This window comes from Mastigoproctus giganteus, chromosome 4, assembly GCF_048544385.1.
Source record: "Mastigoproctus giganteus isolate SK-2022 chromosome 4, ASM4854438v1, whole genome shotgun sequence".
NCBI classification, from domain to species: domain Eukaryota; kingdom Metazoa; phylum Arthropoda; class Arachnida; order Uropygi; family Thelyphonidae; genus Mastigoproctus; species Mastigoproctus giganteus.
In genome coordinates this window covers 180,560,706-180,583,501 of record NC_143578.1, presented here as the reverse complement: position 1 = coordinate 180,583,501, position 22,796 = coordinate 180,560,706, and the positions used below count along the sequence as shown (strand labels likewise).

The window sequence follows — 22,796 nt, the reverse complement described above, 5'->3', positions numbered from 1 at the left end:
CTTCTGACATCCTTTTGACGGAAGATCACAGGAGGTATTGAATTTGGAATGGGCTGTGAATGGTGAGAGGTGTTTTACCAAGATCACAGTGCATTTTCATAGTGATTATCTGGTACGCTTTACTGTAAATACGTTTCTCCTGAGTTTGGCAAGTCCGTTAACTCTTGAGTATCAGAATTAAATAGATATATTATAATAATATAACTTAGAAAGGAAAGCACCTTTCTTTAACCCCCCCTTTTTATTTTTGGTGGGGCTGGTAACCTGGGAGGAAAAGGCAATCTCCTGGGGCCAAAACGAGCACATCACCATGAGTAAAACAAACTCTGATTTATCTGGGCTGCCAGACACATCCCAGACATTCAAAAAGAAAGACGATTCCAATGCAGGAACTGCCAAATGTCAGAAAACCGAGACACAAACCTATCCTAGTCCAACTTTCTTAATTATTCACTCAACTGGTAAAAACGCAATTGGGAAACTCTCGTTTTAGAGTCCAAAAGGAATTAGAAAGTAGAGCAGATTCTCCCAAGTCTGTAAAAAGACTGCGGTCAGGAGACATTCTCATTGAGACCTCTAATGCTAAACATTCAGCGTGACTTTTGAACATTAAACTCTTTGCCGGACTACCAGTCACTGTGACACCCCATAGATCACTGAACACCTGTAAAGGAGTGATCTCACATTGGGATTTACTAGATGTGTCCGAGGAGGAGATACTAGAACTTCAAGAACAAGGAATTATTCAAGTAAAGAGAATCTCCACCAGAAAAGATAGTAATCTGACCCCCATCACGTAATCTGATCTTGACGTTTAACACTCTGCATCGTCCAACATCCATTAAAGCCGGATATCTGGCATGCAATGTCAGACCATTTATTCCAAACCCACTCAGGTGTTTTCAATGTCAGAAGTACAGACATTCCCAGACAGCTTGCTGGGGAGCTCCTACTTGTGCAAAATGCGGGTCAATAGAACACTACGAAGCCTGTACTTTCACTCAACCAAATGTAAAAAATGCCCAAATGCCCAAATTGTAAAAAAGACCACCCTTCCTATGCTAGAACATGTGAACGCTGGAAAGCGAAAAACTTATTCAGAAATATAAAGCAAACCATAATGTTTCCTATCAAGAAGCCTCCAACTCGCCCAAACAGGCCAACATATGCCCAAATAGCGAAAAAATTCCAGACAACAGCTACGCAAACTGAATTATCAGTACCACTAAAAGTCTTTCTCAAATTAGCTCAAAACTCTGTACACCACAACGGCCGACCGGGCTAGCCGAGTGGGTAAAGTACCTGCCCGGCAACCCAAAGGTCGCGGGTTCGATTCCCGCCTCGGGCTTGGATCAAAGTACTGCAAAAACCTTGGGAGGTGCAATATGGCCACAGAAGCCGATGCACCAACAACTACCAAATCAAAAAAAAAAAAAAAAAAAAAAAAAGTACACCACAACTCAAGCTCAAGCAGTCAATACACCAATATCTATACCTCATGAAAAACCCCACTTCCTGGACCAAGAATGCAAAGAAAAACAAATCAAGAGGAAATGGATATTAATGAAAAATCTGCAGTTGATGTTGTCCTAGAAATTGTTGTTGAAGAAGACATGGACACGGGAAAGCCTTTCTTTCCAAAAAAAGATAAAAACAAGAATGAAAAACAGAACTTCAACAACAAGAAAACATTCTGAAAGTCCAATAAGAAACTAATAATGAACACAATAATTCAGTGGAATTGTTGTGGTTTCCACGCTAATTTTGATGATCTGTACGATCTCACCTCTAAATACACCCCAATGTGTCTCTGCCTTCAAGAGACATTTAAAATCTCAAGATACACCAAAACTGTCTCAGTAGAATATCTTTAGAAAAGATAGGACCCACCAAAATATTGCATATGGTGGTGTAGCTGTTTAAGTGAACCCGCATGTTTCTATCAAACAGGTCTTACTGAATTCTCCACTTAAGGCAGTAGCCATCCATATAGCTGCTGCCATCCATATTACAATTTGCTCCTTGTACATTCCACCTAGTTATAGCTTTCAACAAAATGATCTAGATAATCTCATAGCTCAAATTCCCACACCTTTCCTCATTCTGGAGATTTAAATGGGCATCTCACACACTATGGGGCAACAACACCATTGATTGAAGAGGAAAGGTAATTGAAAAATGTTTAGATGATAACAACCTTCTCCTCCTAAATGATGGGTCACCTACATATATTCACCTTCCGTCCGGAACCAATACTGCAGTTGACTTGTCTATCTGTAAAGCAGCCCTATATCCTACCCTAAAATGGACAATAAACAACGATCCACTACACAGTGATCATTTTCCCATACAAATTGAATTAATAAACAAAACCCTCTTATCATCCTATTAAAATTCGACAGTGGCTCACTGATAAAGCAGATTGGCAGACGTATAAAAAACTAGCTACATTTGACACGGAAATAATCCGAGAATCCCAAACTGATGAAGCCGTTGAACATGTCACAAAAACAATACTATATGCAGCAGGAAAAACCATACCAAAATCCTCTTCAAAATTGCCAAAACACCAAAATTCTGGTGGAGTGACAAATGTTGTGCAGTTAAAAAAGAGCAAAGTGAAGCCTGGAATATCTTTCGTCGCAGTCCAACAACAGCTAATCTTATCCATTTTAAATGTGCAAGAGCAAGATATGTTAGACACTGTAATAAAAAGTCAGCTTGGATTCGCTTTACTTCGAACATCAATCAAGAAACTCCTACACATAAAATTTGGAAAATAATTTTAAAAATAAGTGGTAAATATCAAACAACTCCTGTGCCTATCATGGAATGGAGGGGACAGAACATTTCTGACCCTGTTCAAATTGCCAATATTTTAGGGGAAACTTTGGCAAAACATCAGCAGCAGAAAGTCACACCACAACCTTCAGAAGATTTAAAACAAAAATTAAACTTTTCATCAAAAGGGAATGAACAATATAACCTACTGTTTACTGTCCATGAACTGCGTAGAGCTCTTTCAACAACTAGACGCAGTGCGGTAGGACCAGATAATATTCACTATTCGATGATACAAGAACTGAATTCTGAATCATTACAGGTACTCCTTGATCTATTTAATAGACTCTACATACAGGATACATTCCCTAAAAAATGGCATCTTGCTACAGTCCTTGCATTCCTTAAACCAGGTAGAGATCCAAAAAACCCCACTTACCATAGACCCATTGCCTTGACCAGTTGCCTCCGCAAAATTCTTGAAAAGATGGTAAACCGCCATCTGATATGGTACCTAGAAAATTTTAATCTCATACATGCTGCACAATTTGGTGTCCAACAAAAATAGATCAACACTAGATATTCTTGTATGGTTTGAGAACTCCATCCAAAATGCATTCCTTAGATCGGAACATCATCTCATGGTATGCTTTGATATCAGTAAGGCTTATGATTCCATGTGGAAGTATGGAATACTCTGCGAACAATATCAACATGGACTTCGGGGTCATCTCCCAATTTTCATACAAAACTTCTTGTACAAACACACTTTTCAGGTAAGATTCAAAACTTCGTTATCCCAAGTATTCTTGCAAGAAGGAGTCCCCCAAGTCTCTGTACTCAGTGCTACACTTTTTTTAATTGCAATTAACTCCATTGCCAAACAACTTCCAAACACTATTGATACAGCACTGTTTGTAGATGACCTTAGCATTTCATGTCATGCGAAAAATATGAATACCGTTGAGAGACAATTACAAGTTGCAATAAATAAGATCAGTTCATGGACACAAACTAATGGATTTCAACTCTGTCCGCATAAAACGTTGTGCCTCCATTTTTGCCGCCAACATAAACTTCACCAACATCCAGAACTACAACTGAATAGTCAACCAGTAGCGGATCATCCCAGCATACGGTTCTTAGGAATCACATTAGCATTAGTAGAGGCATTTGATGCAAGAAAGCAAGCTTATGGAGCATCAGCCAAAAAAAAAGAATATAAATAAATAAAAAATAACCACTTCCACTTCACCCCTCTGTTCGTTCGAAATACCTGTCCAGCTGAGCCTTAAACTTATTTAGGCTATCAACTTCCACGACAAGGGATGGAAGTCTGTTCCACCAACCAACCACCCGCTGGCTAAAGGCAAATTTCCTCACGTTTATCCTACATCCTTCTTTCCTCAATTTGAATTTATGCCCTCTCAGGTGATTATTCTGAGCAAGAGGAAGAATCCCATCAGCATTGAGCATGCTCAAACCATTCAAGGCTTTATACACCTCTATCAGATTACCTCGCTGGTGCCTAGTCTCCAGACACTGTAATTTGCAAAACTTAAGCCTTTCTTCGTAAGAGCACCCCTTTGATCCATTCACTAATCTTGTTGCCCTTCTCTGTACTCGTTCCAACATCTCTACATCCTTCTTGAAATGAGGCTTCGAGACCTGTATACAGTAGTCTAGGTGTGGCCTGACCATTGCCTTATACAAGGGAATAATCACCTCCTTATCCCTGCTAGAAAAATTCCTATATATCATCGACAGTACACCATGAGCTACTCTTGCAGCCCGTCTGCACTGCTCAGAAAACTTCATATCTGCCTGCACAACCAACCCCAGGTCCCTTTCATTCTCTACCACTATCAGTGTAGTACCACAGAGTTGCTACGTTGCTCTGGGGTTCATGTTTTCCATATGTAGTACTTTACATTTGTCAATGTTAAACTTCATTTGCCGCCTCTCAGCCCATCTGTTCAACCTTTCCAGATCCTGTTGCAGTAGCATAGTGTCAGTAGTGTCCTTGACAACCCTGCCAACCTTTGTATCGTCTGCAAACTTGGACATTAAGCTTGATATACCATCATCAATATCATTTATAAATACAGAAAACAATAATGGACCAGTACTGAACCCTGAGGGACTCCACTTATGACATTAGTCCACGATGAGCAGTGTCCATTGATTACCACTCTCTGTCTTCTCCCCCTCAACCACCCCTTTATGCATAGCAGCAATTTGCCTCCAATGCCACACTGCTCCAATTTGTGCAGCAGTCTTCCATGTGCAACAATATCAAAAGCCTTTCTAAGATCCAAGTATATAATATCAAAGTTATTCCCTGCATCCAGTTCTTTTGTGACTGCATCATAGTATCCAATCAAATTGGTCAGGCAAGACTTCCCCTTAACAAAACCATGCTGTGTCTGAGTTATAACTGAAGTCTTATCTAGATGATCCTGCAGTGCTTCTTTAACCAGTGCCTCCATTAATTTTCCAGGAACAGAAGTTAAACTAACAGGTCTATAATTACTTGTGTCACCCTTTGATCCTCCTTTGTGAATTGGGGTCACATTTGCACATCTCCAGTCCATGGGTACATCCCCTGGAAGCTCTCATAATTATGGCTAAGGGTTTGCTTACTTCCTTTGCTGCCTCCTTTAATATAACTGGATAGATCCCATCCACCCCAGGTGCCTTTCTCGTATTTACCTTCAACAATTTCTCCTCCACTTTACTCTCAGTTATTACAAGATTCTCTAGCTTACTACCACAGTTGAATATGCCTCTGGCATTCCCCTCACTGAATAACTCCTGATGTGTGAATGTCGATGCGAAATATTCATTCAGTTTGTTAGCTACCTGAGCAGGATCATCAACAGTTGACCCATCGATATCAAGTGGACCAATCTGATTCATCCCCTTCCTTCTAGACTTTACATAAGTAAAGAACTCTTTGCTGTTTTTCTTTGCATCCCTTGCAAAAGATTTCTCGTAATCTGCCTTCACCTGCCTAACCTCCTTTGTAACTTGGTTACAAATCAACTTGTATCTATCATAGGCTTCTGTGTCACGTGTTAATTTGTATGTATCCCATGCATTTTTCTTCTCTGTCATGTCTAATTAGTTCATCTGACATCCATTTAGTCCTAAATCTTGAACAATATTTCTTTGTTGGTATGAAAAGCCTAGTAGCTTCCAAGATAAGTTCTTTGAATGCTTCCCATTTTGAATTTGCTGTTGGTAACATCATCAGTTGGTCCCACTGTATAGAATTTAAATACTGTCTCAGTCCATCGTAGTCACCTTTACGAAAGCAATAACCCTTCCATTTACCCCTAATGGTAGGTTACCTCTTTGAGTAAATCCCACTGCAGCATACTGTGATCACTGCACCTAGTGGTTCATTTACCTGCAGATTCTTAATGCATGAAGAATCACTACTGATAATCAAATCAAGAGTATTATTCCCTCTAGTTGCCTCCCGAACATGCTGATGTAGAAAACAGTCATCCAATAAATCCACAAAAGCCTTGCTAGTGTGTGAGTGACCAGCCCCCAAATTCCAGACATTGGGACATCACTTTACCTTCATGCGATTTATCCTTCCATCAATGGAATAAATCTACATTACATAAAGAAAATTTCTTACAACTTTATCATGCAGTAGTGGATCAGTTCCCCAACGTCATTGTTGTGCATACAGATGGTTCAAAGAATGAGGCCCACGTTGGAATTGCCGCAGTTTTTTCAAACATTACCTTGGCCTATGAATTGCCATATGAGTTCAGTATATTTTCTGCCGAACTAATGGCAATTCAGATTGCACTGAAGCATATAGAGTCCTCCGATATTGTAAATAGTATAATTTTTACAGATTCTTAAAGTGCACTTCAAGCTCTGAAAAACCCATCCAGTCTTAAAGGAAATGACATCCTCTTTGCATACTTTATCCAAACTTGGGAAAAGCACACACACACCTCTGCTGGGTCCCTGGACATATGGGAATAACAGGAAATGAATTAGCTGACAATGCTGCAAAATCAACCATCTTACCACCCGATGACAACTGGAAAGTCCCATATCAAGACTATATATCAATAATAAATAATAAATTTTCTGTTTATACTCCGGGACGACCAAACGGTCAGAGGAGATCACAAGATAGACAGAATACAAGAAACCGGACTGTATTCAGTAGTCACGGGCTTGAACTCCGGTCACTCAAGGCACGTGTACTTATGCACCCGTGCGCCTGACCACTAGGCTATGGCAGCGTTAATCCAGGAAAAATGCATGTACCATTGGCAATTATCATGGAAAAATCAATATAATAATAAGCTCCAAAGTATTAAGCCAAATCTTGAATGATGGATTTCAAGCTTCGGCTCAATTCGACAACAGGAAATAATATTGGCACGCCTACAAATAGATCACACAAATATCAGTCACAGTTATCTATTAAGAGAGGAGATCCCACCTGAGTGCCATCACTGCAACACAATGCTTTTAATAAAACATATCCTTAGTGATTGCCCAAAATATGCAAGAAAAGGCCAAAATCTCTTCACTCCAGCCACAACAGAAGATCCTCTTTCGCTTACTTCACTTTTAGGCAATAAAACGAATGTTTCAAGCATTTTTACCTTTCTCAAAATGATTAATGTATACCACCTCCTTTAATTATATAAAAAACTAACTTGCTGGTACTATTTTTTACAATTATCTCTATCTCATAGGAAATAGCATACATTCTTACCATATGTATGGTGCACTATGGCTATAGTTGCCGATGCGCCTAAGAAATCTCTAAATCAGCCAACCAATCCAGAACTCAGGGTCATAAATTCAAATTCCAGGACTTGAGGTTGAAATTGGATTGTAGGAAGTTTTCTTTTCTAACAAGTTGCTCTCACAGGTAGTTGAGGCAGACAGTTTGAATAAGGCGCATTATGGCCAAAGCAGCTTATGCACCATGAAACCCCCACAACAACAGTTTGAATAAATTTAAAAGTCAGCTGGGTAATTACATGTGTGGGGAGGGAAGCATATAATTTGTTTTCTTAAGTAATTATTATTATTTTTTTTTTTTTTTGCAGTCAGTGCAGCAACAGCCTTGGCTTCCTTGCACTATATGGCTAATACTATTACTATTTGACACACTTTATTGTGGTTGTGTGGGGGGGGGGTGCAGCTTTTATCATAGTCATCTAATTTAATTGCAAAATATGCGACTTATCCTTTGTTCACAAATGATATTATTTTCTGCCTTTATTTCACCACATAGTCACTGCAAGTGTAACATGAATTTGAAAATGTCCGTTGTAGAGAGATGTCCATTAAAGAGAGGTGTCCGTTAGGAGAAGTTTCATTGTATATCATTGACAAGACCCCAAGATACAATAATTCAAACCAATTTTACTGATTACACAGCTTTCATTTAAAGATTAAGAATTGTTCTCTTAGATCAACATTCCACGTATACATGAAATGCAGACTATTACTTTTGCAGTTGACAGATATAGACATGTCCAGGCATGTTAATTCCTGCAAGTCAGGTAGTTATATAAACCTGCGAAGCATTTCTTCCACTTTCAGTTGTTTCCTGGTGGATATAACTAGTATCCACTTCCAATGTGATTTTCCCATTCTGTGTCTTGGACAATGGCAATTAGTAATTATGTAAACAATTTAAATATAATTATTTTTTACATAATTATATAATTTGTATATAATTTGTGTATAATAAAGTTATATACAGTTATATAAAGTTGAATTATTGTATCTTGGGGTCTTGTCAATGATATACAGTGAAACTTCTCCTAACGGACACCTCTCTTTAACAGACATCTCTCTACAACGGACATTTTCAAATTCCCCAACTCACCTCTATTGGTTTTAACATGTTTGCAGCTTCTGTCTAGCGGACATTCTCTGTAACGGACGCGGACATGCAATCTGCACTGTTTCATTTAGATTAGCACTTAATTTGATTTCCCCATAACGGACTGCGGGAGAGCTCGCAGCCCTTTTCTAGGAACTTTTCTTCCCTGTATTGCCTCAATTGTGTGTTTGTTTTCTATTTCCGATTCTCTGAATTTTATCAAGGTTTACGTTGCGGTTCTAAACCCTTTTTCAAGAATTTTAAGGCATGTGTAAAACTTCTGATGAATTCGGTGTGTGCAGGGGGGGGGAATTTTGGTCAGCCTTTCGTCTTTTGAGTTTCAGTTTTCAGTTTTGTTCAGTGTCGTGTGAAGTGCACAATGTCTTCTCGTAAACATTTAACTTTAAAAGATAGTCTAATTCATTAATACGTATGATCGGCAAAAAAATAGTGTTCGCAATCTCGCTGCAAAATTCAAAATCCGGAAGACGCAGGTAAGCGACATCCTAAAAAAAAAAAATGAACTGCTCAAACAATTTTGGCAACACAGTGGAAGTGGTTATTTTTTATTTATTTTTTTGGCTGATGCTGCATAAGCTTGCTTTCTTGCATCAAATGCCTCTACTAATGCTAATGCTAACACGGAAATGATCAGGTTCAAAAATCATTCCCGAAAACTGTTGGACTTCAAATTTACAATGTTATGTATGAGTGATTTTGTCGCGCCCGTGCTAAAAAAATTCCCATTAATGGGCCTATTATTAGGGAAAAGGCTTTGGAGGTTGCGAAATCTGTGGGAGTAAATGAGTTCAAAGCTTCTGTGGGATGGCTAGACAAGTTCAAAACTCGGCATAAAATTTCTTGGAAAACCGTAAATGATGAAGGTGGATCTGTTGATACTGGGGTTGCAACAGAGTAGACCATTAAATTGGAAGATTTATGTCGTGATTTTGAAGCTAAGGATATTTACAACTATGACGAAACACGTTTGTTTTTTAAAGCTCTTCCTGAAAAAAACAATGAGTCTAAAAAACGAAAAGTGCCAGGGCAGAAAAATTTCTAAGGAACGCTTGACTGTACTATTGTGTACAAATATGCTGGGAGACTTTGAACAACCTCTTGTTATAGGAAAACCACAAAATCCTCGTTGTTTCAAGGGCATAAAGTTGAATCTTTTGAATGTTGACTGGAAGTCGAAAACAAAGCGTGGATGACACGAAATATCATGAGCAAATGGATAAGTCACTTTAACCAAAACATGATTCGTCAAAACAGAAAAATTATTCTTTTCATGGATAATGCTGCATCTCGCCTGCACATTGAATTGTCCAACATTCAAATCGTTTTTCTGCCACCAAACACATCTGCAGAGTGTCAGCCCTTGGATCAAGGGATAATAAAAACTTTTAAACTTCACTACAGAAAACATGTTTTAAGACATCTCATTGCAAACATGAATGATGTGACATGTGCGAATGACCTTGCAAAGAAAATCAGCATCCTAGATGCGATTCAATGGATTTCCTCTTCAGTAAACGCAATTAGAAAACAAACTGCCATGAACTGTTTTGTAAAGTCTGGCTTCTCAAACGCAAAATTGAAGTTGTGAACAGCAATGTGGAGCACCAAGAAGAACAAGTACTTCAACATCTATTGATAATGTACGATACTTCAGCTACAAGTGACCCTGGCTACAAAGATATAGACTCGAACCTCACTACAGAAGATGGTGCTCTAGATATCAATGACATTATCATCGATATTTTTCAAGAAGTTCCTCATGAGGATGAAGAAATGGAAGGAGGTCATTCTGTCAAAGAACATTAACGACGAACCACCGATGAAAATAGAAGAAGCGCTCATACAAATCAATCGTTTAAAAATGTTTTTCGCCACTGAAGAAGATACTGAAGGACTTTCGATGGTTTCTTCACTCCAAACAAATGTTGAAAACAAAATTATCAGCCAGAAGAAGGTGCAGAACAAAATAAGTGATTACTGTATGTATTTTTCTTAAGATAAAGTCATAATATGCATAGCACAATTGTATGTATATTATTTACAAAAATATTGTGCAAAATCTGTATATAATTTAATTTAATTTTACATTAAATGTTTAACAATTTTTCTTTATCTCTTGTGTATGTAATTGTATATTATTTACAAAAATATTGTTCAAAATATGTATATATTTTAATTTAATTTTACATTAAACGTTTAATGATTTTTCTTTCTTTTTTTTCTCCCTCAGACTTCTTGTTAGCGGACACTTCTCTCTAACGGAAAAATTTTCGTTCCCCATGGCTGTCTGTTAATGGGAAGTTTCACTGTACAGGAATTTTGCTAGCAGGGATAAGGAGGTGATTATCCCTTGTATAAATCAGTGGTTGGACCACACCTTGAGTACATCATATAGGTCTGAAGGCCTCATTTTAAGAAGGATGTAGAGTTGCTAGAAGGTTGGTGATGGGAATGAAGGAATCCTCTTACCAAGTAAGGCTGAAGTTCTGCACACTGCAGCATCTGGAGACTGCACCTGTGAGATGATTTGATTGAGGTGTATAAAGCCTGGAATGGTTTGAGCAGGATCAATGGTGATGGGATTCTTTCTCTTGATCAGATTACAAACTTTGAGGGGGCATAAAATGAAATTGAGGAAAGACAGTTGTAGAATAGATGAGTGGAAATTTAAAATTTGCATTTAGCCAGCTGATATTGATTACTGGAACAAACTTCCATATGTTCTTGTAGAAGTTGAGAGCTTAAATAAATTCAAGGAAGAATTGGACAAACATTTTAGAGCAAATGAATGAATGGGATTTTTTTTTTTTTTTTTTTTGGCTGCTGCTGTTATAAGCTTGCTTTCTTGCATCATATGCCTATGCTATTGCTATATGCATAATGTGCCTATTGTCTTCATGTCTGTCCATCCACAGTTTGATTCCTAGTGTATGAATTTTCTTGAAATATTTGTCCAGCCATCCAAATTTCAATAAAATTGAACCAATAGAATCTGGCAATTGTTATTAATTTTTTTCCATACATATCACATATGCCAATCATGTATTGTAGCTTTAGCACTGAATATTATGTTTGTTACCACATGCTGGGTTGGAGGACTGAATGGGCAATGTGTGAATGTTCAAAATGAGATTTCTTAGTTTATTTATAAAATTCTTTGTTTTTTACTTAAATTTTAGTTAAAAATATAACTAATTATTATTTGCTAATGCACCTGAAATGTAATGCAGTGCATACATTAACTAACTTGTTTTTAATTTTAATTGAAATTGATGTTAGTGCAAATGCATCATTTTGCATACAGTTCTGGAAGCCTCATTTTAGGAAGGATGCAGAGTTGCTAGAACAAATACAGAGAAGGGCAACGAGTGGTGAAAGGAACAAAGGAGTGCTCTTATGAAGAAAGGCTTCAGTTCTGGAGACTATGCACCTGAAGACGATCTGATTGAGATATGTAAAGCCTTGAATGGATTGAGCAGGCTGAATGCTGATGGGATTCTTCCTCTTACTCAGATTACAAACCTGAGGGGGCATAGATTCAAACTGAGGAAATACAACTGTAGAATAGATGTGTGGAAGTTTGCCTTTAGCCAGTGAGTAGTTGATTGCTGCTACACACTTCCATCTGTTGTTGTTGTGGAAGTTGGTAGCTTAAATAAATTCAAGGCAGAACTAGGCAAACATTTGAAATGGAAGGGGTGTTTTTTTGGGCCGATGCTGTATATGCTTGCTTTCTTGTATCATGTGCCTCTACTAATATCTCGTATTGTCAATGCCTTCACAACGAGTTGCTATGATATTGCACTACCTCAAATAAGTAATGCTTCTCTAATGGAGAAGACTACTGTTACTTATTATTGGTGGATACACCCAGACTGCACCGTTTCAGAGCTTATTGGCTCTTCATTGATGGGTGGGCAGGTGCCCTGGTGTTCCAATGATGACAACCCAGTTGTGAAGTATACTCCACAACAGCAGGGAACCTGCCCACCCACTGATAAGAAGCCAATAACTTTTGAAAAGGTGCCATGTGGGTGGTGGTATCCACTGAGAATAAGTAACAATAGTCTTCTCCATTGGTGCAATATCATGGCAACTCATTGCGAAGGTAGTCACAATATGAGAAATACTTATGATGCCAATTTTGACTACTTTAGTATGTTGCTGCTTCCAAAAATGATGCATTTGCTCTAACCTCTGTGAGTAACCTTTTTTTTTTGCAGCATGAGGCTTTAGCCCTAAAACATTTTCAGCTTTAATTGAAATTTAAATCTGACCTCTCTCGCTACTTCTTTAAAAGGAAAAGAAAACTTTGGTATCTTGCTTTTATAAAGACTTTAAATATTATTGTATAGATATGTACATGTAAAGCTTTTTTTTTTTAGTACATAGCTATTAAAGGCAAAACAAATTTTATATAGGAGGCATAATTATTATTACTTCTTATATTGGAAATTTCTTCATAATGAGTTGTCCTGCTCTTTAACTTCAAATTAGTAGAATTTATCCTAGAAGAAATATCTTGTGACTTAGTCTCACTGGAGTTAAAGAAAGGGTTCCATCACCCAAATGTAAGTGGTAACTACCCAGTTGTGACTTCATGATATAGTGCATAGTTATTATGAATTGCAATTGTTTAATGGGAGATGCCTTTTGAAGTTATACTCTTTAACTTCAAATAAGCTGCTGTATTTGTCAAACTTCAAATAAGTAACACCGTCCCTGGAGAAGTATATTTTTATTGTTACTGAAGGTATGGAAAACTTACATAATTATTGTAAAAATAATGCATGGCATTATTTTTGTTCTTAACTATTAAATTTTTTATGTATCTATTCAATTTTAAAAAATATAAGAGATTATCTCATTCAGCTTCGTAGGATATCTTCAATGCGATACTCTCCAAATATAACCGATTAAAAATGACAAAATAATTTTAATACATTCTTCCACTCATTGCTCATGAACGATTCGACACCCTAGGCTCGTAGGTCGGGTTGGGCCCTTCATCTACAATCCCGGGGTGTCGAATCATTCCTGAGCAGTGAGTGGAAGAATGCATTAAAATTATTTTAAGTTGTTTTTAATTGGTTATATTTGGAGAGTGTAGTATTGAAGATATCCTATGAAGCTGAATGAGGCAATCTTTTTTTTGTTTTTAAAATAACAATATAATATAGGACCTATTGAGCCTTACAGCTCTGTTTAAGTAGTAACTATTCAATTTATTCATGGGGTTATCATTACATTTCATCTCATATTGCAAATAACTGTGCAGTCAGTTTCCCTTCTCTTAAACTTCAAATAAGTAACACTTTTCCATGGAAGAAGTATATTGTTACTTATTCTCAGTGGAGTGCTATCATACAAAGTGCTCTTTCAGAGATGCTAGCCAGAAGTTTCCAAACTGACTGTGTGGAGTGCTAACTAAATGAAGTTTAGCAATGCTTAATTAGATATTAATGAACTAATTCATCGTGAGTTAGTATGGCAAATTTTGCCAATAGGATGTGTTTTTTTGGAATAAGTGTTAGTGTGTTTCTGTTGAGTGTGTTTTACAATTATTGTAGGAGAAATTTGATGTTAAGGTACAGTGAGTTTGCATCAAATTTTGTCATAAACTTGGGATAACAGATTTGTAGACTTAATACCTAAACAAGCATTTAGTGATGATGCTATAGGTAGAACACAAACTTTCCAATGGTATTCATGTTTTCATGGTGGCAAACTTTTGTTTTGCATTTAGAATTTTGAGTGCTCAGGTTATCCATCGTCAAGTTTGACTGATGAAAATGTTGAAAAAGTGCATCAAGGCATCCATGAGACAGTTGATGTTTGATTAATGATGTTTGTACCTATTGTATGATAAATGCTGACGCATTTTAACCGAAAATTTAAACTTTGGTTGGATTGTTGTAAAATTTATACCATGTTTTCTCATTGATAAAAACAGAACCAACTTTGTGTGTGTGTAGGGGCCTGCATGCAGTGACTAGAAAGGATAGAAACTTCTTTTCCAAGGTCATAACAGAGAATGAAAACTGAGTTTAAGATTACAATGCAACCCAGAAACAATGCAGCAGTCCTCCCAGTGAAAAAGTCCATCTCTGTGTACAAAACAGGCAAGGCAGGTCAGATGAAACATCAAGAGCATGTTGATTGTTTTCTTTGACAGTTATGGAATTGTTCATCAGAAGTTTCTTCTGCCAGTCCAAACTGTAAATCACCAGTTACACATTGGGGTTGTAAGGCTTTTAAAGGAGGATGTTGGGAGAAAATGCCCAGATAAATGGTGCACTCAGGATCAGAGTCTGCATGATGGCAGTACATCAGTCCACATGGTTTTGTTGGTTCAGCAGTTTTTTAGCCAAGAACCAAAAGAGCATAATCCCACACCCTGCCTGTTCTCCCAGCCTGGCCCCTTATGATTTTTACTGTTCCCCAAAATAAAAAGGACAAAGATTCATTATTCCATTCAAATTTTGAATGGAATAATGCCTATATGTTAACATAAGTTTAAATTTTATTGCCCCAATCTTTAAGCTTTTGTTTTGCACCTTGCACTTCTTCCCTTATTATTGAGTGAGCAGGCAGGCACTCAGTATTAAGAACCAACAACCCATTTTTGACTCATTTGCTGCACCTGAAAGATGTCAAAGTTAGTTAATAACAATTTAGAGTAGAAAGCTCCAAGCTTAGGCAAGTTTTTGACTGTTGTATAAATTGTGCATAAACACGAGTAGCACTATGTAATGTTGTCCACTGTTGTTTACTTTACTTTGTGTTTATTTGTACACAATGTACAAAGCTATGTACAAAAGTGATATTGTGCGATAACCATGCAATAGTTTTAATTACATTTTCCATAGCTTTAGACTTAGAGCAGAAAGATAATCTGCTTTATATCTTTAAAAACCTTAAAAAAAAAAAAAAAAGTTAATTTTTTGGTAAGTATATATATATATAATTTATAAAAATAATATTGAATTTTAAAATGTTTTATTAATTTTTTTTCTTTATAGGTCCGCTTAATGAATAAAATGAAGGAAGAAGCACAGAAACACAAACAAGCAGACCAGAAGAGAAATAGAGAAATTGCCCAGCTTAAAAAACAAAGTAGAGCTAAAGAACACCAAATTCGATCCTTGGAAGCAGAAAAGAGACTTAAGGAGTCAGTACTGCGACGAAAGCAGGAAGAAGTGATGGCTCTAAGAAAGCTTGCTAAGCCAATGTCAGATAAAGTAGCTGGCAGAGTTGGTCGTAGGAGAGAGAGTAAGAATAAATTTTCTTCCCAATCCTGTCTCTTTCACTTGTGTATGTACATAGCTCAGTGTGACATTTTTCCAAAAACACTATCTAGAGTTGCATAAAAATACCATTATAGCTATTGATGTTATTAAATGTTGACTGGGAGAAAGAAAGTGTATTTTGATTCAGAATATTAGAAGTAATTTGGAGAGTTGAAAATTAATATTTTGGAATTATATTCTTAAATGAATGGTTTTTCCAGTAAATTATAATCATAAATTCTCTGCCACATGGCAAATTCACAACAGCCAGAATCCAGCTGAATCTCCATCTCTCCCTATTTCTCTTGGTCTTTTGCATATCACTTTCCTTTTAATCATATCTCTTAAACTTTCATCCTTCAGGGCGTATCCAATCCAGCCTCCCTTCTTCTTATAGCCTCTATCGTACTTCTGTTTTCTTTTGCCCCCCCCCCCATGCAGTACTTCCATAATTCAACCCTATCTGCGATTTTCACCATTTCAGTATCCTTTTAGTATCATCCTCAAGGACCATAATGTTTTATACAAAGAATATAAGTATTCTTTGTATGGAACATTATGATCCTTGAGGTTGACACAGACATTCTCTCAGATGTGCCAGACAAGCTGTACTTGCTACCTGGGAGTCTAAAATGCTGATGTAACTGATATTCGGGTGACATTCAAGTCAAGTGGACCCAATTTCGGCAAAGTCCAGACGGTCTGTCACAGACAAATCCTCTGCTTGCACCTTCACGATGGTGGGACTGTTAGTAACCCTGGGTATAACCTCCATGCACATGCACACTGTGGGTGACCACCCAGGTATGAACCAACGTAAGCAGGGGTCGAGGTGTGGTGCCCACAGCACATGAATGAATGCCACCCCTCTGTGTTACCAGTCAACACTAGGCGGTAGATGACTCTCATCAACCGGTGAAATACCACCACTTTGCTTATTGGAGGCTTGAAGTGGTGGAACCCATGTTTAGTCTCCAGAGCTAAGTTCTGGTCAACCCTTCCCCATCTCTTCCATCATGCAGTATGACTGATGACCTTTGAGGTCATGATGAACATCATGGTGAGGTCCAGTCTTCCTTCAGCAGTGCGTAGCACACGCTTCTGGATTAGACCAGGGTTCGAGCCCGTCACCACCAAATACGGAGGATGCGGAAAGGTCAGGGAATGACCACTGCATATTCCGGGGCAATATGGCCTTAGTTGCTAATGCTCCTAAAAACCAAATAACAAACAAATCCAGTATTCCTTACATTTCGAGGGTACAGGTCTAAAATGGTGTTCACAGGCCGGCCGCTAGTTAGTATGCCAGACCGAACCTATTGGTAACTCTCCAGGAGGCTTCCAGATCAGCTAGTCTTGCTACCTCTACTCTGCCAGATAGTGACTGGAGGGGTCAGAGTAGTGTGTATGTGGGGGGCATTGTCGAGGCCACGTTATATCAAGGATCTAGGTATATTCTTACCATGTGTACGCCATAGCCACAAATTTCATTACTTCATACAGCATGCCCCCCCCCCCAACTTTTTCTTACTATTGTCAAACTAATAGAGTAAGCTTATCTGTGAAAAGATCTAAACCTCCCAAACACTTCCTAGTTACTTTCACAAATATACATGGTCTCAAACTAATCTCAAAGATGTCCATTTTTACTTGCAGTCTGGCAAACCCCATGTACTTTTTCTGATAAAACCTCAGTTGCAGCTTCATTCAACCACTGCTCATCTCAGCTGCCCAAATTATTCGCTGTATGATTCCTTCTGCCTCAAATTCCTTCTGGTGGTACTTGTGCATATGTCCGTTCCGATATTCCCTGTCAGATACTTGGTAATTTGGAATCTCCTCTTTTCGATCTTCTCTGGCTTAAAATCTCTCTACCTCATTGTGTCAAATTCATCTGTTGTCTCTACCGTTCTCCCAACTCCACTAATCACTTGCAGCTCTTTAACTTCCTCTCTTTGCAACTTGACTTTCTCCAGTCCAACTTTCCTGAGGTAATTTTCCTTTGTGATTTTAATGTTTACAACTCCAGCTGGCTTCTTTTTTCTAGTCACACCGACCCAGCTGGTTGAGATACTGAGGCTTTTGCAATTACTAATGACCTTGCACAGATTGTTCATTTACCTATAAGAATACCGGACAATCCTAATCATGCAGCCAACACGCTTGAACTTTTTCTCACAAACAACCCTTCTAATTACACGGTCAAAGTGAGTGGTCCTTTAGGCACCTCAGATCACAACTTGGTGATTCTCTTCTCCAATGGAACCTTTAACTCATGGCTATTCTCAACATCGTATTGTTTGGCATTACAAGAATCCAAAATGGGATGACCTGCGAGATTTCTCTTCTTCTTTTCCTTGGTCGGATTACTGTTTCAAAACTTCTGATTTCAACGTTTGTTCAGATCCTGTCAGTGAAATTATTGTTGTAGGGATGGAATCCTTTTTTCCCCACTCCACTTTAAAATCTCAACCTTGGTTTTCCAATAAATGTGCTAAGGCTGTTCAAGAGAAGAACATTGCATATCGTAATTGGCTTGTTTCCAAATCTTCAGTTTCATTTTCTGTCTACACCAAAGCTCGCAACAATTGTAAAGCAGTTACTAGTCAGTACAAACTAGATTTTGAACAGGCTAAGAGTAGAAAACTTGCTTCTTGCCCTAATGGGAGCCGATCATTGTGGTCTCTTGCAAAAGCTAAAAATCAGTTGGTTCTGTTGTCACTTCAGCCAAGGATAAAGCTGACATGCTAGCATCCCATTTTTGTTCCAACTCCTGTATTAATGATCTTGGTAAAACACCTTCCACCATTCCCAACACACTCCATTCAATGCCTCCGGTGGTCTTCCATCAAAAGGATGTCAGAAGGATTTTGTCAAATCTTGATGCTAAGAAAGCTCCATGTACTGATGGTGTTTCTCCATTTGTTCTCAAAACCTGTGCTCCTGAACTTACTCCTGTTCTTTGCTGCCTTTTTTCAATTTCTTATTCCAATGGTGTTTTTCTTTCTGCTTGGAAATTTGCTCATATTCAGTCAGTTCCTAAAAGGGTGACAAATCCCTCCCATCCAATTATCATCCCATTGCAATTACTTCTACTCTTTCTCAAGTAATGGAGAAATCAATTAACTGCCATCTCTTAAACTATCTAGGAAACCCTCTGCCTGATCAACAATCGCCAGTATGGATTCCATCAGTGTTGATCCACTGGTGATATTCTGGCATATGTTACCCACTTATGGACAAATTCAATGGAAAAGTTTGGTGAAACACAAGCAGCTGCTCTTGACATCTCAAAGGCTTTTCATCGTGTTTGGCATAAAGGTCTCCTAAACAAGCTTCCATCTTATGGTTTGCCAACTGTTTTTTGTAATTGATTATCAGTTTTCTCTCTAATTGCTCACTGAGGGTGATGATAGATGACTGTCTTCAGGCGCCTCCGTAGCCAGGTGGGAAAGAGCAGCAGTGCGTAGCACATGCTTCTTGATTAGACCGGGGTTCGAGCCCATCACCACCAAATACGGGGGATGCGGAAAGGTAAGGGAATGATCACCGCATATCCCCGGAGCAATATGGCCTTAGTTGCTAATGCTCCTAAAAACCAAATAACGAACGACTCTGTCTTCTAACTTTTCCACTAATGCTGGTGTCCCCCAAGGTTCAGTTCTTTCCTCCACTCTTTTCCTCTTGTATATTAATGACCTTCTTCCATTGACTGAAAATCCTATCCATAGTTTTGCCGATGATAGCACATTGCTTTCCATTTTGAGAAACCTTGCCATGCTCAATCAGCTTCAACTTCTCGAATATCCACTACCAATTCCTTAAATGCCGATCTCCAAGTAATTCTCCAGTGAGGCAAAGACAACTTAGTTGATTTCAATCCTTCTAAAACTCTGTCTTGTCTTATATCCCGCAAAAAGGATTCTTCTGCTCCTCTGCTTATCTTTGGTGACACTCCAATTTCTAGGCAAAATTATATTTCTTTTTTGGGGATTACCCTGTTTTATAATCTCTTGGCACAAGCACATTACAAATATTGCTTCCTCTGCATCTAAAAAACTAGGTTTTCTCTTTTGCTCTCGGCATTACTTTTCTTGCAAACGGATGTTCACTCTGTAAAAATTGCAAATCTGCCCAACCACGGAATATTGTTCCCACATCTCGGACGGTGACCCCAAAACTTCTCTGTCTTCTAGATTACATTCAGAAGAGAGCAGTTAGGTTAATTAATGACTTGTCTCTAACAGTTTCTCCACTCGCTATCTCATAGACTTACTATTTCTGCTGCATATCTTTTCTACAGTTACTTCCATGGGCTCTGTTCTTCCGAATTCGCTTCTATAATTCCCGCTTTCTTTCAAAACAGTCCGAACACATGCTGCCACCAGCCAACATCCATTTACTGTCCAACTTCGAATTCACAGAACCAACTTTTCATCTTCCTCGTCTATTCATTCAACTGCCGTTTTCTGGAACAACTTTCCTTTGTACGTATTTCCTGAAAATTACCACTCTATCCTGAACTTCTTTAATCAGCATTAAATAAGTTCAAGTCTAATGTCAACAAATATCTTCTTTTGTCTTCTCAGCCTCCAACCCAAGCACGGTACTAAGTACTATAGGTTCTAATACCTCTCGTGTTTGGGGTTTTCATAAAAAAAAAATATATATATATATAGCCTTTTTCCTTTACTTGATATCCATTCTCTCTGTAAATATCTGTTTTCTTCAAATAGGATCTTACACATTGCTATTCTGATTTCCTGTGACTAAATCTCTCATCACTTCTTAGCAGTTTGCTAAGATATGTATTACTCATTCTCATTCTCCATGTAACTCCTTAATCCCCCTTATAGTTGACTATCATTCTATCTCTCCAGCCAATTCCCATATCCTTCAGTATTCTCTATAAACTTTTCCTGTTTACTATATTAAATGCTTTTTGGAAATCCGCAAAATAAACATTGTTATTCATCTCTGTATTTCTGTATTTCTTTCCTCTGAAATTCTCATTATTTGTATTACATCTCTCATTCCTTTCCCTTCCTAGAACCCATATTGCTCCTCTTCTATAATTTCTTCAGTTCTTCCCCTCAATTTTTTTTTTAATCAAAACTCCAAATATGAAAGGTATTAGAACCTGTAACACTTAGTACTGTGTGTTGGTTGAAGTCTAAGGTGATAAAAGAAGATACTTGTTAATTTGAATTTCTTTAGATTGTAATTTTCAGGAAATACGTGTGAAAGGAGGTTGTTACAGAAAATGGGAGTTGAAGGAATAAATGATGAAGAAAAAAAGGTTGGTTCTGTGAGTGTGAAGTTGGTCAGAAAAAGGATGACTGAGCCAATTCAGAAGAACAGTGCCCATGGAAATATCTGTAGAAAAGGCCTGCAGCAGAAACAGAATGTCTACGAGACAGTTTTCGTATGAGACGAGTCATTAATTAACCTAACTGTCCTCTTTTGAATGGACTGGAAGCCTCAGTAGGTTATGGGGATACTACCCCAGATATGGAAACAACATTCTATGGTGGGGTGGATTTCAAATTTGTACAGAGCAAGTAGTTGTTTAGAAGAAAAGTAACACTGAAATTAAAAGAGAAAATACAATTTTTTAGATGCAGAGGAAGCAATATTTGTGATGTGCTTATGCCAAAAGAGCCTAGATGTCAGGTTAATCCCTAATAGATAAGTGTTCTTGTCTAGAAATCTATCGTTAAAGATAAGCATAGGAGCAGAAGAATCCTTTTTACAAGATAGAGTTTTAGAAAGATTTAAATTAGCTAAGTTAATCTTTGTCCCATTGGAGAATGATCTGGAGATCAGCATTTAAGGAATTGGTAGTGTATATTTGATAAGTTGAAGCTGTTTGTGGAGGGCAAGGTTTCCCAAATTGGGAGGTGGAATGCAATGTGCTATCATCGGCAAAACTGTGCATAGGATTTCCGGTCATATCATCGGCAAAACTATGTATAGGATTTCCAGTCAAATGAAGGTCATTAAAATGCAAGAGGATAAAGAGTAAGAGAAAACAGAACCATGGGGAAGACCAGTATTATTGGAGAAAATAGAAGCAATTGCTTGAGTTTCACCAAACATTTCCATTGAATTTGTCCATAGATAAGTAACATAAGCCCTTATATAACCAGTGGATCAACATGACAAACTGTACTGGCGATCATTGACCAGATGTAAGGTTTCAAAATAGTTTAGGAGTGGTGGTTAATGTATTTCTTCATTACTTTAGAAAGAGTTTAGGTAAGTGCAATGGGGATTATAAGTGGATGGGAGGGATTTGTCACCCCTTTTTGGAAATGGCAGGATATGTATAAGTTTCCAAGCAGAAGGAAAAACACCAGTAGAATAAGAAAGTATAAAAAGACAACACAGAACAGGAATAAGCTCAGAAGCACAGGTTTTGAGAACAAGTGGAGAAATACCATAAGGACTTGTTGCTTTCTTGACTTCAAAATTCTTCTGACATTCTTTTGACGGAAGATCACAGAAAGCTGTTGTTTTTGTTTGGTTTTTAGGAGCATTAGCAACTAAGGCCATATTGCTCCTGGGATATGCGGTGGTCATTCCCTGACCTTTTCCGCATCCTCCATATTTGGTGGCTCACGGGCTCGAACCCCAGTCTAATCAAGAAGCATGTGCTACGCACTGCTGCTCCTGCCCACCTGGCTACGGAGGCACCTTCACAGGAAGCATCGAATGGAGTGTACTAGGAATTATAGGAGTGGTTAACCAAAATCATCTATACAAGAGTTAGAATCAAAATAGGATGCTAGCAGGTCAGCTGTTTCTTTGGCAATAGAACC

General features: G+C 38.0%; 1 protein-coding gene across 2 annotated transcripts in view; it reads left to right on the top strand.

Annotated features, from left to right (window-relative positions):
- The window catches only part of LOC150087230 (kinesin-like protein KIF21A), a 779,086-nt gene that overhangs the window by 429,209 nt on the left and 327,081 nt on the right, over nucleotides 1-22,796 (top strand). For both annotated transcript variants that reach the window (XM_090371900.1, XM_090371899.1), the window contains exon 18: nucleotides 15,709-15,958. In XM_090371900.1, the coding sequence (XP_090228026.1) occupies nucleotides 15,709-15,958 (250 nt within the window). The remainder of the gene's footprint in view (nucleotides 1-15,708; nucleotides 15,959-22,796) is intronic.